This window comes from Aphidius gifuensis, linkage group LG2 (assembly GCF_014905175.1).
Source record: "Aphidius gifuensis isolate YNYX2018 linkage group LG2, ASM1490517v1, whole genome shotgun sequence".
NCBI lineage: Eukaryota > Metazoa > Arthropoda > Insecta > Hymenoptera > Braconidae > Aphidius > Aphidius gifuensis.
In genome coordinates, this window is record NC_057789.1 from 8242148 (window position 1) to 8260288 (window position 18141).

At 23.5% G+C, this 18141-nt stretch overlaps 1 protein-coding gene across 15 annotated transcripts in view; it reads left to right on the forward strand.

Moving 5' to 3' along the window:
• LOC122848949 (cAMP-specific 3',5'-cyclic phosphodiesterase) overlaps window positions 1–16414 on the forward strand; it is a 40829-nt gene extending 24415 nt beyond the window's left edge. For 3 of the 15 annotated variants that reach the window (XM_044147433.1, XM_044147427.1, XM_044147430.1), the window contains 11 exons: window positions 6669–6857; window positions 7453–7485; window positions 8072–8092; window positions 11260–11361; window positions 11428–11492; window positions 11560–11672; window positions 12478–12571; window positions 12732–12955; window positions 13232–13495; window positions 13571–13670; window positions 13748–16414. In XM_044147433.1, the coding sequence (XP_044003368.1) occupies window positions 6669–6857; window positions 7453–7485; window positions 8072–8092; window positions 11260–11361; window positions 11428–11492; window positions 11560–11672; window positions 12478–12571; window positions 12732–12955; window positions 13232–13495; window positions 13571–13670; window positions 13748–14502 (1960 nt within the window). In that variant the 3' untranslated portion in view covers window positions 14503–16414. Of the gene's footprint in view, window positions 1–2386; window positions 3485–3639; window positions 5149–6668; window positions 6858–7452; window positions 7486–8071; window positions 8093–9373; window positions 10817–11259; window positions 11362–11427; window positions 11493–11559; window positions 11673–12477; window positions 12572–12731; window positions 12956–13231; window positions 13496–13570; window positions 13671–13747 lie in introns of those variants that run through there. The other 12 variants (XM_044147418.1, XM_044147422.1, XM_044147424.1 and 9 more) reach the window with 12 other exon arrangements.
• The last annotated feature ends 1727 nt before the right edge of the window (window positions 16415–18141 follow it).

Below are 18141 nucleotides of genomic sequence, written 5' to 3' on the forward strand. Positions count from 1 at the left end.
AGCTTAAAATGATTGGATAAAGTCGAGTAATTTTTAAAAAATATCGAAGGGTATATGCAGTTTTCTTTGGGATAAAAATATTTCAACTCGTGTTTTAATCATGATAAGAGCTGCAAGTTCATAGATGAAGACAGTATTACATCCTCAATTTAATGTATAATATACATATATATTCAAGGACAAACTTTCACATCAAAATTTCATAGCTCAAAATTATATCGCTCAAACATGACTTTATGTCTTTATCTTTTCTCAAGAACATCCCCATAAATTTACACATAAACCCACGTAAATTCTATTCAATTACATGCATTATTATATTAATTTTTTAAATAACAAAATTTAATAATAATAAAAAAATATTATGAAATATATTTAAACGTATTAATTACTACCAATAAATTAAATTTATAAATCAAACAAAAAATAAATTTTTTAAATGAAAAAAATTAACGAGATAAATAATAATAATGATAATTAATTAATATCAATTAATTAGCAAGTAAACCGAGCCATTTCACATGTGATTCACTAAGCACAACGTCAATATGAATTTTTTTTTTTTTTTTTTAAATAAAATAAATCAATGGAAAAAAAAAAATTATGGAAAAAATAAAATCTGTTTGTAATTGATACGATATTTAATATTAATAATAATAATAAATTTTTGTTTATAAATTATAATTGATATTTAAAATAATGAATTTTTATTTTTAAAAAAATTTACTTATTTTTTCTGTATATGTTGTCGCATCGGAAATGCCGCGGTAATACATCTTGGCCTTATCGTAAATAAGGTTAATACCATTCAAAAAATTCCACATATTTATGTCGTGTAATATGTGTATTGTCGCTACCACTAACTATTTTTAACACTAATTTTAAATTCTTGTATAATTAAAATTATAAATTTTATTTTAAAAATAAGTTTATACAAATTTTTAATTAATTTTTCAAGTGTTTTTTTTTTAATGAAAAATTGAAATAGCTTTAATTATAAATTATGATGTAGTTTAGTAGAGACATTAGCAAGACAATATAATTGTCGAGAAACAGACATTATCGAGTATAACATTGAGGTGAATAATTTTGAGTACATATTAATAATTATTGTCTAACTTGGCAGCAGTTGCAAAGTCATAAAAGTTGCCACTTAAACAAAGCGAATAATAAAAAAAGAAATACAATAATGCAAATGATGAAAAAAAAAAAAAGGCATAAAAACGTAAAGTAAATTTTAAAATATCATTATCATATTATTTTTTACTTACCCGGGAAGACGGGCACAGAGCCATTATCAACATATCCAACATCACAAGTCTAAAGTTGGATCATGCAGATGTTTATCTCTTACAGTTGAATTATTTTTTTTATTTTTTATCTTTTACATATAAGCCTAGACTTATTTTTATTATGCAACACATTATAACACATTTTCATCTATCTGTATTTATGCTTTTTGCATATAAATATAAATGAAAGTTTGAAAAATATTACGTAGGTGGGACGCTTCGCGTCACCTACGTATTGAATTTGTCTACCGAAAATTGAAAAGCGCTCTCATTTCCAAAGTAATTATTGTCAGAGACACTTCGTGTTAGGACCAAAAGAAGCGTATTTTCAATTTCTTTAATTTGTATTCTTTCGATTTTTTCTCAAATAATTATTAGAGTTGCCAGTGCCAAAAATGTTGAAAACCTTTTACGTAGGTGGGACGCTTCGCGTCACCTACGTATTGGATTTGTCTACCGAAAATTAAAAAACGCTTTCATTTCTTAAGTAATTGTCAGAGACACTTCGTGTTAGAACCAAAAGAAGCGTATTTTCAATCTCTTTAATTTGTATATTTTCGATTTTTTCTCAAATAATTATTAGAGTTGCCAGAGACAAAAATGTTAAAAACCTTTTTTTCTTTTTTTTTTTAAATATTAAATAACTTTTTATCTGTAAGTGTGATCGATTTGCACCGACTAATTAAAAGTTTCCTTTTATTTTGATCTTTAAATCGCCGCTATTTTGAAAACGATATCTTTAAAACTCACGGAGTTATTAGAATTCTAATAGAAAAATTTGATGTGGCTGTTTTTTTCCCGATTTACATTGGAACCCAACAAAATCATGTTTTGTGGAGATTCGACGCGCAGTGTTGGCAGCCCTGCTTCGTCTCACTCACACAGATGAACATATGTTTATGATAAAATTTCGTAGAAAAAAAAAAAAAATACACTAATTAATAATTGCACATAACCCACCGGAGTATTGAAAATTTTAATTTTCGTTATATATGATTTTTTATATTTAAAAAAACCAACTGCAAGTGCTCGAATAGATTTTCATCAAAAAAATTAAATACAAATTGATTTTTTTTTTCTTATTAATATTCCAGCTGAAAAGAAAAAAAAATGTTGATAAAAAATATATAAATATTAATTTATTGAAATAATAATAATTTATAAAAATTAAAAATAAAAATAATGGAGCCTGAATCAAAAGGTGAATCAATTGTGAATGATGATATGAATAAAAATATATTAGAAAAAGTAGAAAGTATATCTGATGATGAAAAAGAAGATGAATTATCACCAACAGTTGCTAGAATTCATGTAACATCATCATCATCATCTTCATCAACAGCAGCAGCAGCAACAAATCAAGAAAGTAATATGGTTCGTGCAAAATCATGTAATAGTAAAATGTCAAGAATATTTTTAGTATCAAATAGAAGTAGTAAATCAAGTTCAAGTCAAGAAGATTATGAGCCATTTGGTAAATATTTACCACAAGTTAATACACTTGAAGTTAATGGTGGACATCATGTTGGTGCAAGATCAATGGAGAGTCTTCAACGTGGTTGGAGAAATTTCTTAAGTGCTGATGAACATTTTGGTGAAGATTCAAGATCACTTGAATCATTAACAACAAATGTTGTAGCATCATCAACAAGTACACCTGGTAGTTTAATACTTGGTAATAAAACAACAAAAACTCATTCACATCATCATCATCATCATCATCATCAACAGCATCAACAACAACAACAACAACATCATTATAGAAGTTTTTTAAGTTGTTCATCAGCAGCATCATCATCATCATCGTCATTTAGTAGTTCAAAAAGACGTAGTATTAATACTGAATCACGTAGTAGTGAAAATCTTATAAAACGTGAAGAAAGTCTTAATGCTGAAGTTAGAAGAGGTCTTTATGCAAATACTGGACTTGAAAGAAAATGTCCAAGATTACATTTAAGTTTACCACAAGATGATACAAGTGATTGTAATATTGGATCTGGACCACCAAGTGTATTTTCATTAACAAGTCCTGGTGGTAGTGATAGAAGAATAACTATTTTAAGTCCACATTCACCAATTCCAACTGGTGATTTACATCATTATTCAGTACAAGGAATTAGAACAAGAAGAAACAAGGCACTTGTATTGCCAAGGTTGGTGTTACCACGCAGTGATTCTGATGTCTTTTTAAAGTGAGTAAATATATATACAAATTTTTAGGAAACCAAAAAAATTCCACAAATGCTGCTGCTGATTTATGATCGTTTATATTTTTTATCTTTTTTTTTTTGTCTTTATTATTATCATCATTTTTTTTTTTAACACTGTACAAATAAAAACTGTACATATGAATATCATCGTCACGCATTCTCTCAAATGAAACTATTTTTGTCTTGTGATGTGTGATCCGGGAATTTATTTTTTTTTTTATTTTTTTGATACTTTTTTTTATTTATTTTATATGTTCTCATTGGGTTTGTCACACTTGAGTGAATAAATATTTTTACCGGAAAAAAAAAAAATACTTGATTTGCTGATAAAATATTTCGACAAATTTATATGTCGAAAATTATTTCGATAGAAAAAAAAATTTATAAATAGAAAAATGAAAAAACTAAAATTCTTGTGAAAAAAAAAAATTCTATAAATTAATTTAAAAAAATAAACATAAAACATTCATGAAAGTGTTGTCAGATGGCAGCACGAGTTTTAAAAAACTGTTGAATAAATTTGCGAGTAAATTTGGTCAAGTGGCTAGCGTGCAAAGTGTGAGTACAAACACTTCAGGTTCAAATCTGACCACAGCCAAATTATTTCATCCTCAAAATTCAAATACTCCCATGACAAATAACACTATAAAATTAAAAAAAAATTAAACTACCTCATCTGCCAAAGTAAAAAATCAAATTAAATAAAAAAAAAATAAAGTCCTATCTCTTGATCATAACTCAAGAGTTCTATGCAATCACAGCTGAGCTTTACCTGGCTCTCCGATACCCCGATTAAATATACCGATACGTAAAAAAAAAAAAAATTAAATAATAATAATAACAGCGTGATAACGACATTAACTCGACAAATATATTTTTATATCAGTTTTAACTACATTGCGGAAAAAAGAGTTAATCAAAAATTAAAAAAATATTCAATCAATTGTTTATTTTGATTTTAATTTCTATTTTACACTTGCGTTATGAATACATTGGTCAATTAGTGTGAAATTTTTTTTTTTTTTTGTAGTTGTAGTTTATTGTATGATATATCTCGTTCAAATTAAAACTAATACTCTTGTGACAAGTAAATGCTCTCTGACCGTTCAATGCAAGAGCTCTTTGACGGTTTTGACGTTGTTAACTAAGCAGTCATTTGTTGATTGTCATACAGTATCTACGCTACAATATGTCATTCGTATCTTATTTTTATTTATATTTATTTAATCTAGTTAATTTTAAAATTTATATTTATAATTTTCATTGAAAATAAATCAATTTTTAACAGATATATTTTTATTTTTTTGTTTTGAATATTAATAAGTGAGTAAATTATAATGATCATTTAGCTGTGTATTTAAACATTTATTTTACACTTGAAATATTTTAATTTAATTTAATTTAATTTAGTGTTTATTGGTATTTTTTTTATTGAAATTTTATTATTGTATATTATGAATGATATTAATGATGAACGAGTTTGCTGTTATTTTACCGAGTGAAATTCAAACTTCGCGTTTGCTACAAAGAGATTCAGGTGGTATGAGAATGACAATACCTTTGACCTCTTTTAGACGACACAGTGGATGTGTATCAACTTTGGCACGGGCTAAGCCACACCCGAGACTACTTTACTTTGCTCTTCCGTAAGTTTTATTATTTTTATTTTTTTTTCGTGTATTTAAACATGTGTTTTATATTTTTTTTTATTCTCTTATTTTTAAAAAATTTAAATTTATCCCTTTTTTTTTTTTATCAATATTTATAGATAAAATTGAATATTTTTTTTATCATTTATTATTGATCAATTTATAAAATCAAAAATGATAAATACTGTCATTTTTTTTCGTCATCAAATTTCTATTATTATCATATTTTTTTTTTTTAAATAATAACAACCTAACAGTTGCAAAAATAAATTCATTTTCAAATCAATATTATCACTAAATTATACCCGACTTAATTAATGGTTTATTATTTAATTATGATGATAAATGTTATTGTAATTAGTAAAAAATATATTCGATCAATATCGATTACAATAATTTTATATAAAATTGATTTATAAATTCTAAGATAAATAAAAAATACAATATTATTATTAATGACACTTGATAAGTTATCAATTGTCTTGAAATTTTTTTATGATCAAGATCAACTGTGTTATATGTTGAATAAAATATTATTTAACTTAAATAAATTAACCTCATTATTAAAGCATATAATATTTTTTAAAATCTGTAAATAAATCTACTTGCCATTAATTTTTAAATGTTTAAAAAAAAAATTTACAGCTATTTTTTTATAAACAAAAAAAAGGAAAAATAATTTACCTTTTAAAATATAATTTTATTTAAAATTACGAGCACTTTAAGCATTAACAAATGCAAATTATTCAAGGCCTTAAATTATTTAGGGTAACATTTGGATGGAATAAATTGTATATTATTAATATTCATTGAGTAAAAATAAAAAAAAGGGCTTGATATGATTTTTTATAAATTTTTTTTTTTACGACTTAATTTACACTGATTACACAATATTTCAATTTAAAATATAAATAATACATGTGTGTGTAAATGATTAACTTATACCACACGATGAAATACTTGTACAAGTATATTTATCAAACAAGTTTTTTTCCATTATTATATCTAGCAATTACCAGTCTTCTATTCTTTTTAAAATTATGTTTATTTTATTTTTTATTTCTCCCACCGAGACCCCCTCAAATATTGTGTAAATTATCATGTTAATTGTCACTAATCAGAGCTAAAAACTCAGCAAATATTTGTCAATGATTAGACCCAAAAAAAAAATAAAAAAAATAATGTTGATTTTAATTTTTTAGCCTGGAAAGTTTTTTAATAATTATTTTCATGTAATTTTGTGACTATTTTTTTATATTGACGTAATATTTATTTAATCATTTTGTCGGCAATTAAAAAACGTCTGACACTTGATTGTCATTTTAAACATTATGAGGAGGTATTTATTTTTTTATTTTTTTTTTTTATAAAATAATTGTATATATATACACTCAGATTAAATTTTACCAAGAAATATTTTTAAAAAAAATAAAAAGAAATCAGATAATAATTAATTTTAAATATACTAATTAATATTTAATTAATGATTAATTTTTTTTTGTATGTTTTTATTGTAGTTTTGACGTTGAAAATGGAGGCTCTGCATTGGATGGTGGAGTGGGTACTGGTGGTTCAGCATCACCAAGTGCTGGTCTTGTTTTACAAGCATTACCACAAAGAAGAGAAAGCTTTCTTTATCGTAGTGACAGTGACTTTGAAATGTCACCAAAGTCAATGTCAAGAAATAGTTCAATTGCCAGTGAAAGGTATATTAAATTTTAAATATAATTATTATTTAATTTGTAGTTTCGATTGGTCTGTTTCGATTCAATTTTAAAATTTACATCGTTAATTATTTTATATTTTTTTTATAATTTCATCAATTGTTTAATCGTGTATAATTTAAAATGTTTAAATATTATATTTATACCAATTTAAATCTCGTAAATACACGCGTAATAATTTTTTAAATATTTTTTTGTCGTTACTATTAAATATTTCGAAATTTCGACATCGAAATCTTGGCTTTTCTGTTTTTTTTTTTTCACAACCAGGCCATCTTCAGATGCTTTTGTACAAAATATATATTGTTTCGTCATGTATTTTTTAAATTTAGAAGATAATAATTTATTGTTAATATTTATTTGACGTATATAATCATTTAGAAAAAATATATTTTAAAAGTGTTGTCGTCCAGAGTGGTCAATGTAGCTTCAATGGATTTTGAGTGAATTATTTATTATTTATAAAATTTTTTGTATATTTTATTTATGTCAAATATTATTTCCATGTCAAATATATTTTTATTTATTTTAACTTCGCTTTTGATACATCTTGATTTAACGTCTCATTGGGTTACAGGTTCAAAGAAACCGAGCCGCCAATCGAGCGAGCGTATGTAATCGAAAATTTATTAAAAATTTTTCATTTCTTTGTTTATACACTTAATTTACAAGAAAAAAAATTTTTTTTTTTATATGTTTATTTGCATTGAAGTAGTGTATATCTATAGCTGTGTTTTGTGCTTTTTTTTTTTTTTTTCTTTTACTTGAAATTTTCTTTGAATTTTCATTCTTTAGTATTTTCTTTTTTTTTAAAAAAAATTTGTTGTTTTACGTAACAAGACTAGACTTTCACTAAATTGCAACTGATATGCTTTGCATTATTATATTTATTTTTATTATTTTTATTCTTACAAAAGCTTTGAGAAAAATAATAATGAAAATGATGGATTTCTTTTGTGTTTGCATGTTCTATTTTTTTTTTTTTCTTTTTGTTATATTTTTATACATTTTTTTTTTACAATTAGATATTATTATTGTCTCAGCTTTATATAAATTATTTAAAAAATTTTTTTTTAATTTTCATTACGCTGTAATTGAAAATACAAATTCACGCACAATTAAAAAACAATACAAATGATTATTTAGTTATTTACAAAATAGCACCAGTTTAATAAAAAATATACTTTTATTTTCAGGATTTTTTCTGATCAGTATAGGTGAGTTTAATCAATGTTTAATTTTTGAAATACAATGAATCGTTGTCAGATATTATTAGCTCTATGATTGCAATAAAAAAAAAAAATGAAATATATAAATAAATAATAAAAACAAATTGAGTTTCGATATAGATGACAATAAAATTCATGAAAAAATTGAGATTTTTTTTTTTTTTGTCTATGAATATGTGATGAGTAACTGAGTCAACTTGAATAATCAATAATAATAATTTTTTTTTCTAATTTTAAATAGTTATTTAAAACAAAAATTGTTTGTCGAAAATATTTATTTATTCAACGTGCTATTAATAATTAACAAGAACTATCAAATTGAAAAATTAAAATAATTATAAAAATTAGATTAACTAATTTTAAAAAATCATAATCATATGAAAATTTTAATTATAAAAAGTGAAAACTGAAAATATAACGTAGTTAAGTAATCATGCTGGAAAAAAAAAAAAAAAATTTGTCTAATACAGGGGAGAGAAAGTTGCTACATCACGAACCCCGATGGCTAGAAAAAAAAGAAAGAATTACAAATTGATAATTAGATTTCACCCTTGAAGTTCAAAATTTATTAACTAATTTTTTTTTCAAAAAGTCAATTAAAATTTCAACTTGAATCTCTGATAAATTGCCAAAAATTATCTTGAAAAAATAAAAAGTTATTAATTAATATTGCCTCTCATTTTTAAATTTACAAATCAACAATTTTTATTTGTTTTTTTTTTTTTTTAATAATAATTAAATATTTATTGTAATTTTTCAAAATTAATTATTAAAATTTATCACATAAATAAGTTGACATTTCCATTGACCCATTACAAAAAAAAAAAATCTAAAAAAATTGATTTTTATATGTAAATTTATAATTGTTTATTTTGTGAAAACCACTTTGCCAAATAAATACAAATTTTAATAAATAATATTTGTTAAACACAGCATGATAATATATCAATTACGTTTAAAATAAATAATCAAATTATAACAATATAAACCGAATAATTTAATAATAAAATCAACAAGCTTTATCGATGCTAAAAAATTCAAAAAATAAATATAAAAAATGACGAGACACGAGAACCAATCAATATGTAAAATAATGTACTCCCATATTGGTTTTTTATTATTTTATTTTTTATCATTTTTATTTAAATTTTCATATCAATTTTTATACTAAAATTGTTATTTAAAAAAATACCCATTGGCTAATAAAATTACTAAATTTTAAAAAAACACTTAAAACTCAATAAAATTAAGTACAAAAAATAATAAAATTATCTTGTCACTTGTAAGTGAAAAAACATTTATAAATAAAAAAAAAAAAATTTATAAAACAAGATGCTCATATGCACCGATTTAATTCGAGCTGCAACGAAAATGCACGAGTCATTTTTAACAATAAAAATTCATCCCCCAATTGCGCATATTTCCCGCGCAAATCAACTTATATATATGAAAATTTTTCCTACTCCTAGTATTCTCTCTATGAGAAGCTGTGTGTCTATAATCGACAAATCCCCGCACAACACAAGAAGAGAAGAACCCGGCCAGTTCAACATTGTATAATACGTGTTTATATATATTATCAATCTGACGCACTTCATCATCATATGCTCTTTAAAAAAAAGCTTCAAACTTTTTTCATTTCTCATGTCTATATTTCTATAATTAATTATCTCAATTTGTGGTCAAAAATATTATCAATAATTTCAAAAAAACAACATGTATTTTAAATTTGAAAAAATACCAAGTGACACGCGTTACAAAAGTTGATAAAATATAAAATTTATTACTTTTTTTTTTGTGAATAAATTATCATTTTTTTTTTACAAAACAATTGTCATATTTTTTTTTCGAATCTCATTAAGTGTATGCTCTTATTTTTTGTCATCGTAATGATTTTTTTTTTTTTATCTGAGTTTGCTAAATATACACACTGTCTCTCGTAAGTTGATACTGTAAAAAAAAATATATATAAAAAAAGCTTGACTCAGTGTGAAAGAAGCAGAAAAAGGATTCATTTAGTAAACTTTTCGAAACTTTTTCTTCATAAGTTTTATTAAATAAATATAAATTAATATTTGCAAAACTTTTATATATAAAATATCAGTTTAATTGTTTTTTAAAAAAATCTAATAATCAATTTATTATATAATAAAAATAATAAACTTTTTATAGAAGAGATAATTTTATCTAATTTTCCAGTTAAATAAATTCATGTATATTTTTTTTAAATGACAAATTATGCTATTGTTATCCCGACTTACCTCAAACAAATATTGGGTGAGTTAAAATAATGACGTTAATAATATGTCATTTATTAATCATTGAAACGTAAAAAATTGTGACGTAAGATATAAAAAAAAATATGTAATAAAGTGAAATAATTAATTTAATAATTAAAAAATAATAATTTAGTGTTATTAATAAAAAAATAAATGAAAATAAAATGTCAATGACAAGTGGTAGTAGATTAGATGATTTGACAATAATTAAAGTTGGTTTAAAAAGATGTGGTGGAGGAATGAGTTCACCATCATTAGCTGGTTCATCAAATGATACAAGTGATATTTGTCATAATGTTGATATTAATGGTGGCCTTGGTGTAACTGGTTGTCTTCCTCGTACTCATTCCATGTCTGCACTGAGGTCGAGGCCACCAAGACGAGCAATATTTTGGGAACAACAATGTTTCGAATCACCAACAAAGCGTGATTAGTGAGTTTCGTTTTTATTTTTTTTTTCTTTTCAAGCTGTATTATTAATTATAAATAATTTATATTATCAAATATAAATAAACGAAACAATTTTTCTATTTAAAAATCAAATAGAAAAAATGAAAATTGTTTAATTTAAATTATCGAAATTTTCAGTTGACTCAGTAGAAAATCTTGTAGATAAAAATTAAAAAATAACAATATTTTATATGTTTATTAATTAACAATAAATTAAATTATAACTGGTAATTTTTTTATCATAGATAAAAGCAAAATAGGTAATAATTTCTACGACGAAACATTGTAATCAAAATGTTTTATTTACATTTGCATGTGAATAAAATTAAAAGAAATATTTTTATTTATTTTAAAAATATATTAGCATGGTGTTTTTTAATTTTTTTTTTTATATATTAATAATTAATATTGGTATTTTAATTTCAGTCATGGAGAGGATCTTATTGTTACACCATTTGCACAAATACTTGCATCACTTCGTTCAGTTAGAAATAATTTTCTATCACTTACAAATGTACCTACGAACAAGTAAGTTAATATTTCTAAGATATCAATAATTAATTTTTTATTTATTTCGAATATTTTTAATTACAGATCAAGACGAAGTAGTGGACAACATGGTGGTAATACACCACAACCTCGTATATACAATCCTGGAGGTAAATTATTATTTGAAAAAAAATTAATAAAAAATTATTTTACCAACAAATTAACTTAATTTTTTAGATGAAAGTTTCATGAAACTTGCTGTTGAAACAATGGAAGAGCTTGATTGGTGTCTCGACCAACTGGAAACAATTCAAACTCACAGATCAGTCTCAGACATGGCTTCTCTCAAGGTATAAAAATAATTTACATAGATATTTTTAAATAAAAAATACCTATGAACAATTATTTATAATTAAAATATAATTTACATTGAGCTAGTGTTTATTTAATCAAGTACAAAATACAGTTCAAAATGATAATTTGACTTATGTAGATATTGTAAATGACATTAAGCTCCTTGTTTCATTATTTATTTTATTTTTTTTGACATCCTTGAGCTATTGTAAATATTCGAGGTAAATGTGGGTCACTTGGTCAAGGGTCCATTTGAGCTTTTATGACGTAGTTCTCACTTAAATTTCATCTTTAAAAAAAAACAACAAAAACAAACTTTAAGAATCAATTTTTTAAAAAACATATTATCATCTTTTTTAAAAAAATTTTAATAGTTTAAAGTGGCGCCTGCTGTGACCCACCCGTAGTGATGAATAGCAAAAAAAAAATATATACTCATTGATCTTCATTTAAATTTTTTGGCTGTATTTTTATTTGGGTTTATGACTTCAAGTTATTTTGCCAAATGATTATTTTATATATACAAACATTTTTATAGTTTACAAAAAAAAAAAATATATTTATGTATCTTTTCAAGTGCTCAACAATCTTACTGGTATTATTCAAAAAGCATAAAAGCTCATATTGAATAACAGATAAACAGTCTACTTATTCAAAAAAAAAATTTGTGTCACAATGGTTTCAAGTTATAAAATAGTCATAAAAAATATAAAAATAGTTCAATAGATAAATGTCGTTTTATAATTTAAATAAAGTTTTATAAAATTTATAAATATTAATAAAAAATTATTTAAATTACAGTTTAAGAGAATGTTGAATAAAGAATTATCACATTTTTCCGAGTCTTCCAAGTCTGGTAATCAAATATCTGAATACATTTGCAGTACTTTTCTTGGTGAGTATACTAAAAATAATAACAAGTCAGTTTAGTCAAGATGATTTTTTACATTTATAATGATAAGCAAATCATTACACAAGTAATTAACAGCCTCGAAATGTTTGACACTATTTTTCCGTATTATTTTTCTAAAATAAATATGTTATTTTGTTACTAGATAAACAACAAGAACTTGATTTACCATCGTTGAGAATTGATGAGGCTGTTGCATCAGTCAGTGATACAAGAACAGCTAAGAAAAAAGATCGTGTACAACGTGGTCCAGCAGCAATGTCTCATATCAGCGGTGTTAAAAGACCATTAACACATACAAATAGCTTTACTGGTGAACGTGTACCACTTTATGGTGTTGAAACAACAAATGAGACAGAACTTGGCACGGTAATTCATTAATTTAATAATCATTTAATTGACAAATTATCATTAATTAATTATTAAAAATTTCATTTTTTTATTTTTATTTATTTTAAATTAATTTTAATTATGTTTTATGTATGATCAATGATCAATGATAGATCAATGATCGATCAATCATTTTATTGTTGAGAATAATCTTTAATTTCTTTGATAAATATACAAGAAAAATCAAGTTAAATTTAATGAAATATATTGTACTTTTATTGTATTTATTATAAATATTATTTTGTATGTAATCAGGTACTGTCTGATGTTGATAAATGGGGTATTGATATATTCAGAATATCAGAACTAAGTAATTGCAGACCATTAACCTGTGTTGCCTACACTGCATTTCAAAGTCGTGATTTATTAAAATCACTTGCAATACAACCAAAAACCTTTGTCACATTTATGATGACACTTGAAGATCACTATGTCAAGGACAATCCTTTCCATAACAGTCTTCATGCTGCCGACGTAACACAATCAACACATACACTATTAAATACGCCTGCACTTGAGGTAATAAATTTATAAATATTTTTATTTTTTTAAATTAATTTATCATTTATTATATTTATTTATTTTTATTTACAGTCTGTTTTTACACCACTTGAGATTACAGCTGCTTTATTTGCAGCAACAATTCATGATGTTGATCATCCAGGTTTAACAAATCAATTTCTCATTAATTCAAGTAAGTTTTACAAATAAAAATTTTAAATATATTAATGAAAAATAATTAATTGTAATATTGTTTTTGTTAATAATTAGGTTCAGAACTTGCTTTAATGTATAATGATGAATCTGTACTTGAAAATCATCATCTTGCTGTTGCTTTCAAACTGCTACAAAATGAAGGCTGCGATATATTTGAAAATATGACTAAAAAACAACGTCAAACACTTAGAAAAATGGTTATTGATATGGTATTATCAACAGATATGTCAAAACATATGTCATTACTTGCTGATTTAAAAACAATGGTTGAAACAAAAAAAGTTGCTGGTTCTGGTGTATTATTATTAGATAATTATACTGATAGAATACAAGTATTAGAAAATCTTGTACATTGTGCTGATTTATCAAATCCAACAAAACCATTACATTTATATCGTAAATGGGTTGGTTTATTAATGGAAGAATTTTTCTTACAAGGTGATAGAGAAAGAGAACAAAATATGGATATAAGTCCAATGTGTGATCGTCATAGTGCAACAATTGAAAAATCACAAGTTGGTTTTATTGATTATATTGTACATCCATTATGGGAAACATGGGCTGATTTAGTACATCCAGATGCACAAGATATTCTTGATACACTTGAAGAAAATCGTGATTGGTATCAATCAATGATACCACCATCACCACCATCTGATGAACAACAACATCAACGTGGTAGTGATCAATCAGATAGAATACATTTTCAAGTAACACTAGAAGAAGGTGATGAAACTGGTGAAAATAATGACAACAGTAATGAAGCTTGTGGTGATACAGATGATGCCTCAAATGACACTGAAATGTGACGGAATTTTACTGGTATTTTTAAAAAAATTTATGAAAAGTTTCAAAAAAATTGGTGGCGTGTTCATCAATAAGCTTTATATATTATAAATATTTTTTTCTTCATAAATTGTTGCTTAGAATTTATAAATAATGATAAATGAAAGAAAAAAAAAAATTGTAATAACAATAGTCTCAAGATTTTTGTGATTGGTGAGGTATAATACACTGAAAAAAAAATAATTAAATTCTGGCTTATATGATAATGATAATACGAATAACAAAGTTATGAAAATTATCAAATTAAATATCAATTTATTTAATATATTGATATTTAAAGTTTAGTTACTACACTGATATTTTTAATTGGACAAATTACACAACTACCTCCATCATGAATCTCTCAGCTTCCAATTTTATTTGTCAAATAAGACGATAAATTTTGTTTAATATTATTTATTAATCATTGTTAATTTATAAAAAAAAAACAACAAAACAAATTATGAATTTCTTTATACTGAGATCATACAAATGTGATTCAAAAATTTATCATTTCAGTCGTGTTTAATCGACTAAAAAATTTAAAAAAAATATCTACAATTTCGAAAATTGAATTATTAAATTAATAATGAGATTGGTTATTTTTGTTTTTTAAATTGTTCTACAGTGAAACTGAGAATAGCTAAAATGACTAGCAGGACTGGTACCTGTGATCATGACCTGAAGACCTGAATTAAATTGATTAAAAATTGGTGTTGTAACTATACTTTGTTTGGGATATATTGATACAGCTTTAACAGTAGAAAATTGAAAGAAAAATTAAACAACAAAATAGTATCACTTTTCTACAAATACGTGTCGATAAAATAAACCAGATTTTTTTTTCAGTGTATCAATGCAGCAATAAAAATTTCGGCTGGACCGATTAAATAAGTGACATCAAAAATTCTCATGTCTTTTGAGTTTAGATAATTAATAAATAGAAAAAAAAAAATTATAAAAAAACGTATTATTTGTGAAAGAAAAACATTTTTTTAATTAATATTGTCTTTGAGGGGAGGAAAAAAAATCTCAGATAGTTATCTATGACATTTGAATTTAAAAAATTAATAAGCATCTGTTATTGATGCTTTGATTTTGAAAAAAAAATATAAATAAAAGGATTTATTATCCAAATTACCAAATAAAAATAATGGCATATCAAAAATACATTAAAAATAACACAAGAAAAGAGGGAAAATTGAAATACTTGATCAGATTAAAAGTGTGATCATAAAAAAAAAAAATTATTTTACAATTTTTCGAAATTTATCATTTTAATTATTTTTTATTTTGAAAAAAAATTTAATAATTTCATATTTAAAATTAATATTTATAATTATAGAGCTGGTTCTCTATAAAAAATTTATTATTTTTAATTTTAATTTAAAAAACCTTTTGAAAAAATTCATTAATAATTAGCGTAATTATTTTTTTTTTTTACACACACACAATAGGCATTCAATAATTTTACGTAAACTTGTTTTATTTTTTAACCAAAGAATAATTAAATTAAGTAAATTTTTGGACAATTGTTGTTGTTTTTTTTTTTTTTTTGTCTTATAAATGTTATTTATTTGATACACCTAAATGATTTAAGGTGCTCATTTGGTAATAAATAAATATAAATTGACTGTAAAAATTAATTTTGTGAAGGATTACTGTAAATTCACAAATGCGATTATTATAATCAACAATTGTATAATAGTGTGAATGAAAATGTCTTATTTAAAAATAACAAAAAAAAAAAAAACAATAAATAATAGTATTAACAAAAAAAAAAATGATAATGTAGCTAAAACAAAACTCAATAATTTCTGTAATTTGTGTCACGATAGGCGTTTGAGTTTTCAATTTAAAAAAAAAAAAAATAAAAAGATAAATAAAAACCAATTATAATTAATAAATAAATAATAATAAATCCATAATTGTCCGGATTTATCTGTGTGAAGAAAAAAAAAAACTATAAAAAAACAAAAAAAAAAAAAACATAAAAATAAAAACACGTGATTGTTTTGGTGCTGGTCACCAAGTCTAGAATAAATCATAAAATATAAGAACTATAATTACGATGTAGAAACTAAAAGACTAATTCTTAATTTAAAAAACAAAAAAAAATATCCTCTCCAAAATGCAAATCTATTTTTCAATGATTTGTTTTATGTACACTAACAAATACAAAAAAAAAAATTCTTCTCTTTTCTTCATCATAAATTCATTGATTATTTTAACAGCTGTAAAAAAATAATAATTACAAATTAATGTGAGCAATGTTCCCCTGTAATTATTCAAGGCCTCGACTGCATAAGAAAAATTCCAAAAAAAAATTTTCCACTGATTTTTAAAACAAAAAATTCGAATCGAAATATTTTATAAATTCAATTAATTTAATTTCCGGGTGCCCAGGGTAAAAAAGTTGCATTAAAAAAATATATAAACTTTGATTTATCAAATAAACCAAGATAATTATATAAATAACAAAAAACAACAACAAATAATATAAAAATTGTAAACAAAAAAAAAAAAAAAATGCATTCATTCTGAATTTAAATTCTTCCAATTGCCATTGATATTTCAGTTTGTAATGCAAAATTGTGTCGATAAAACCAAATATAAATTAATATAATTCATAAATAATATGTCATAAATATTAAAAATAAAAACCATCAAGGAAATACAATGTATTTGATTGCTGGTCAGTTGAATGAACATGTATTAATATTGTGTAACCTTGTACAAGATGTATGTCTAATAAAAACGTATTTATTGTCAAAATAAAAATTATTATTAATAAATGTAAATAATTTAATTTATCATTTAAATTTCAGTATATTTTTTAATTTCCATATACCAATTTTTTGTGGTAAATGAGGGAAAAAAAAAAAGAAAATATTAAGAGTTTATTTATGAAAAAAAAAAAAAAAATTAAATTCGTATCAAAAACACAGAATAATCGAGGAGACATTAACTGATTTAGAAAGCTTACTTCTTTTACTTTATGGTCCCCAAATGTTCTTTGAAATTCTCCGAATATTTTTCAAAAAAATGGCAAATTTTTAACAGGACGATAGAAGAACCGAGGAGGTATATTCAAAGATTTTTAAAGTTTATTTGGAAAACAGCTTAGAAAATCGGAGAAATATCAGAGAAATAAGCGAAAAAATATCGGATAAAAGCAGCGAAAAATTTTTACCAGGGTATATAATCAACAACTAATGATGATAATAAAAAATAGCTGATTTATTATTTCATTTTTCATGGAATTATTTGATTAGTGTAAATAATTTAATTCAGATGTTCGTCAGGCACCAAAGTAATTTGTTGGTGCACTTTTATTTCTTCAAAATTACCAATTTACCATATAGGTCTTTGAAAGGAACTTTTATATTTGTATCTTTTTCCCAAAGCTTCGGTAAATTAAATAAATTTATAATTCATTAATAAATTATTATTATGCAACGATTTAATTTTTTTACAGTGCATCGTAAATAAATAAAAAAAATGAGTTGATTATAAATGAATCAATTAAATATTTTGAAAATCTCACTTTTTTTGAAACTCATAAAATATTTAATTGTTTCATCAGTAATCAACTCATTTTTCCGATGAACTTCTGCGGTTAT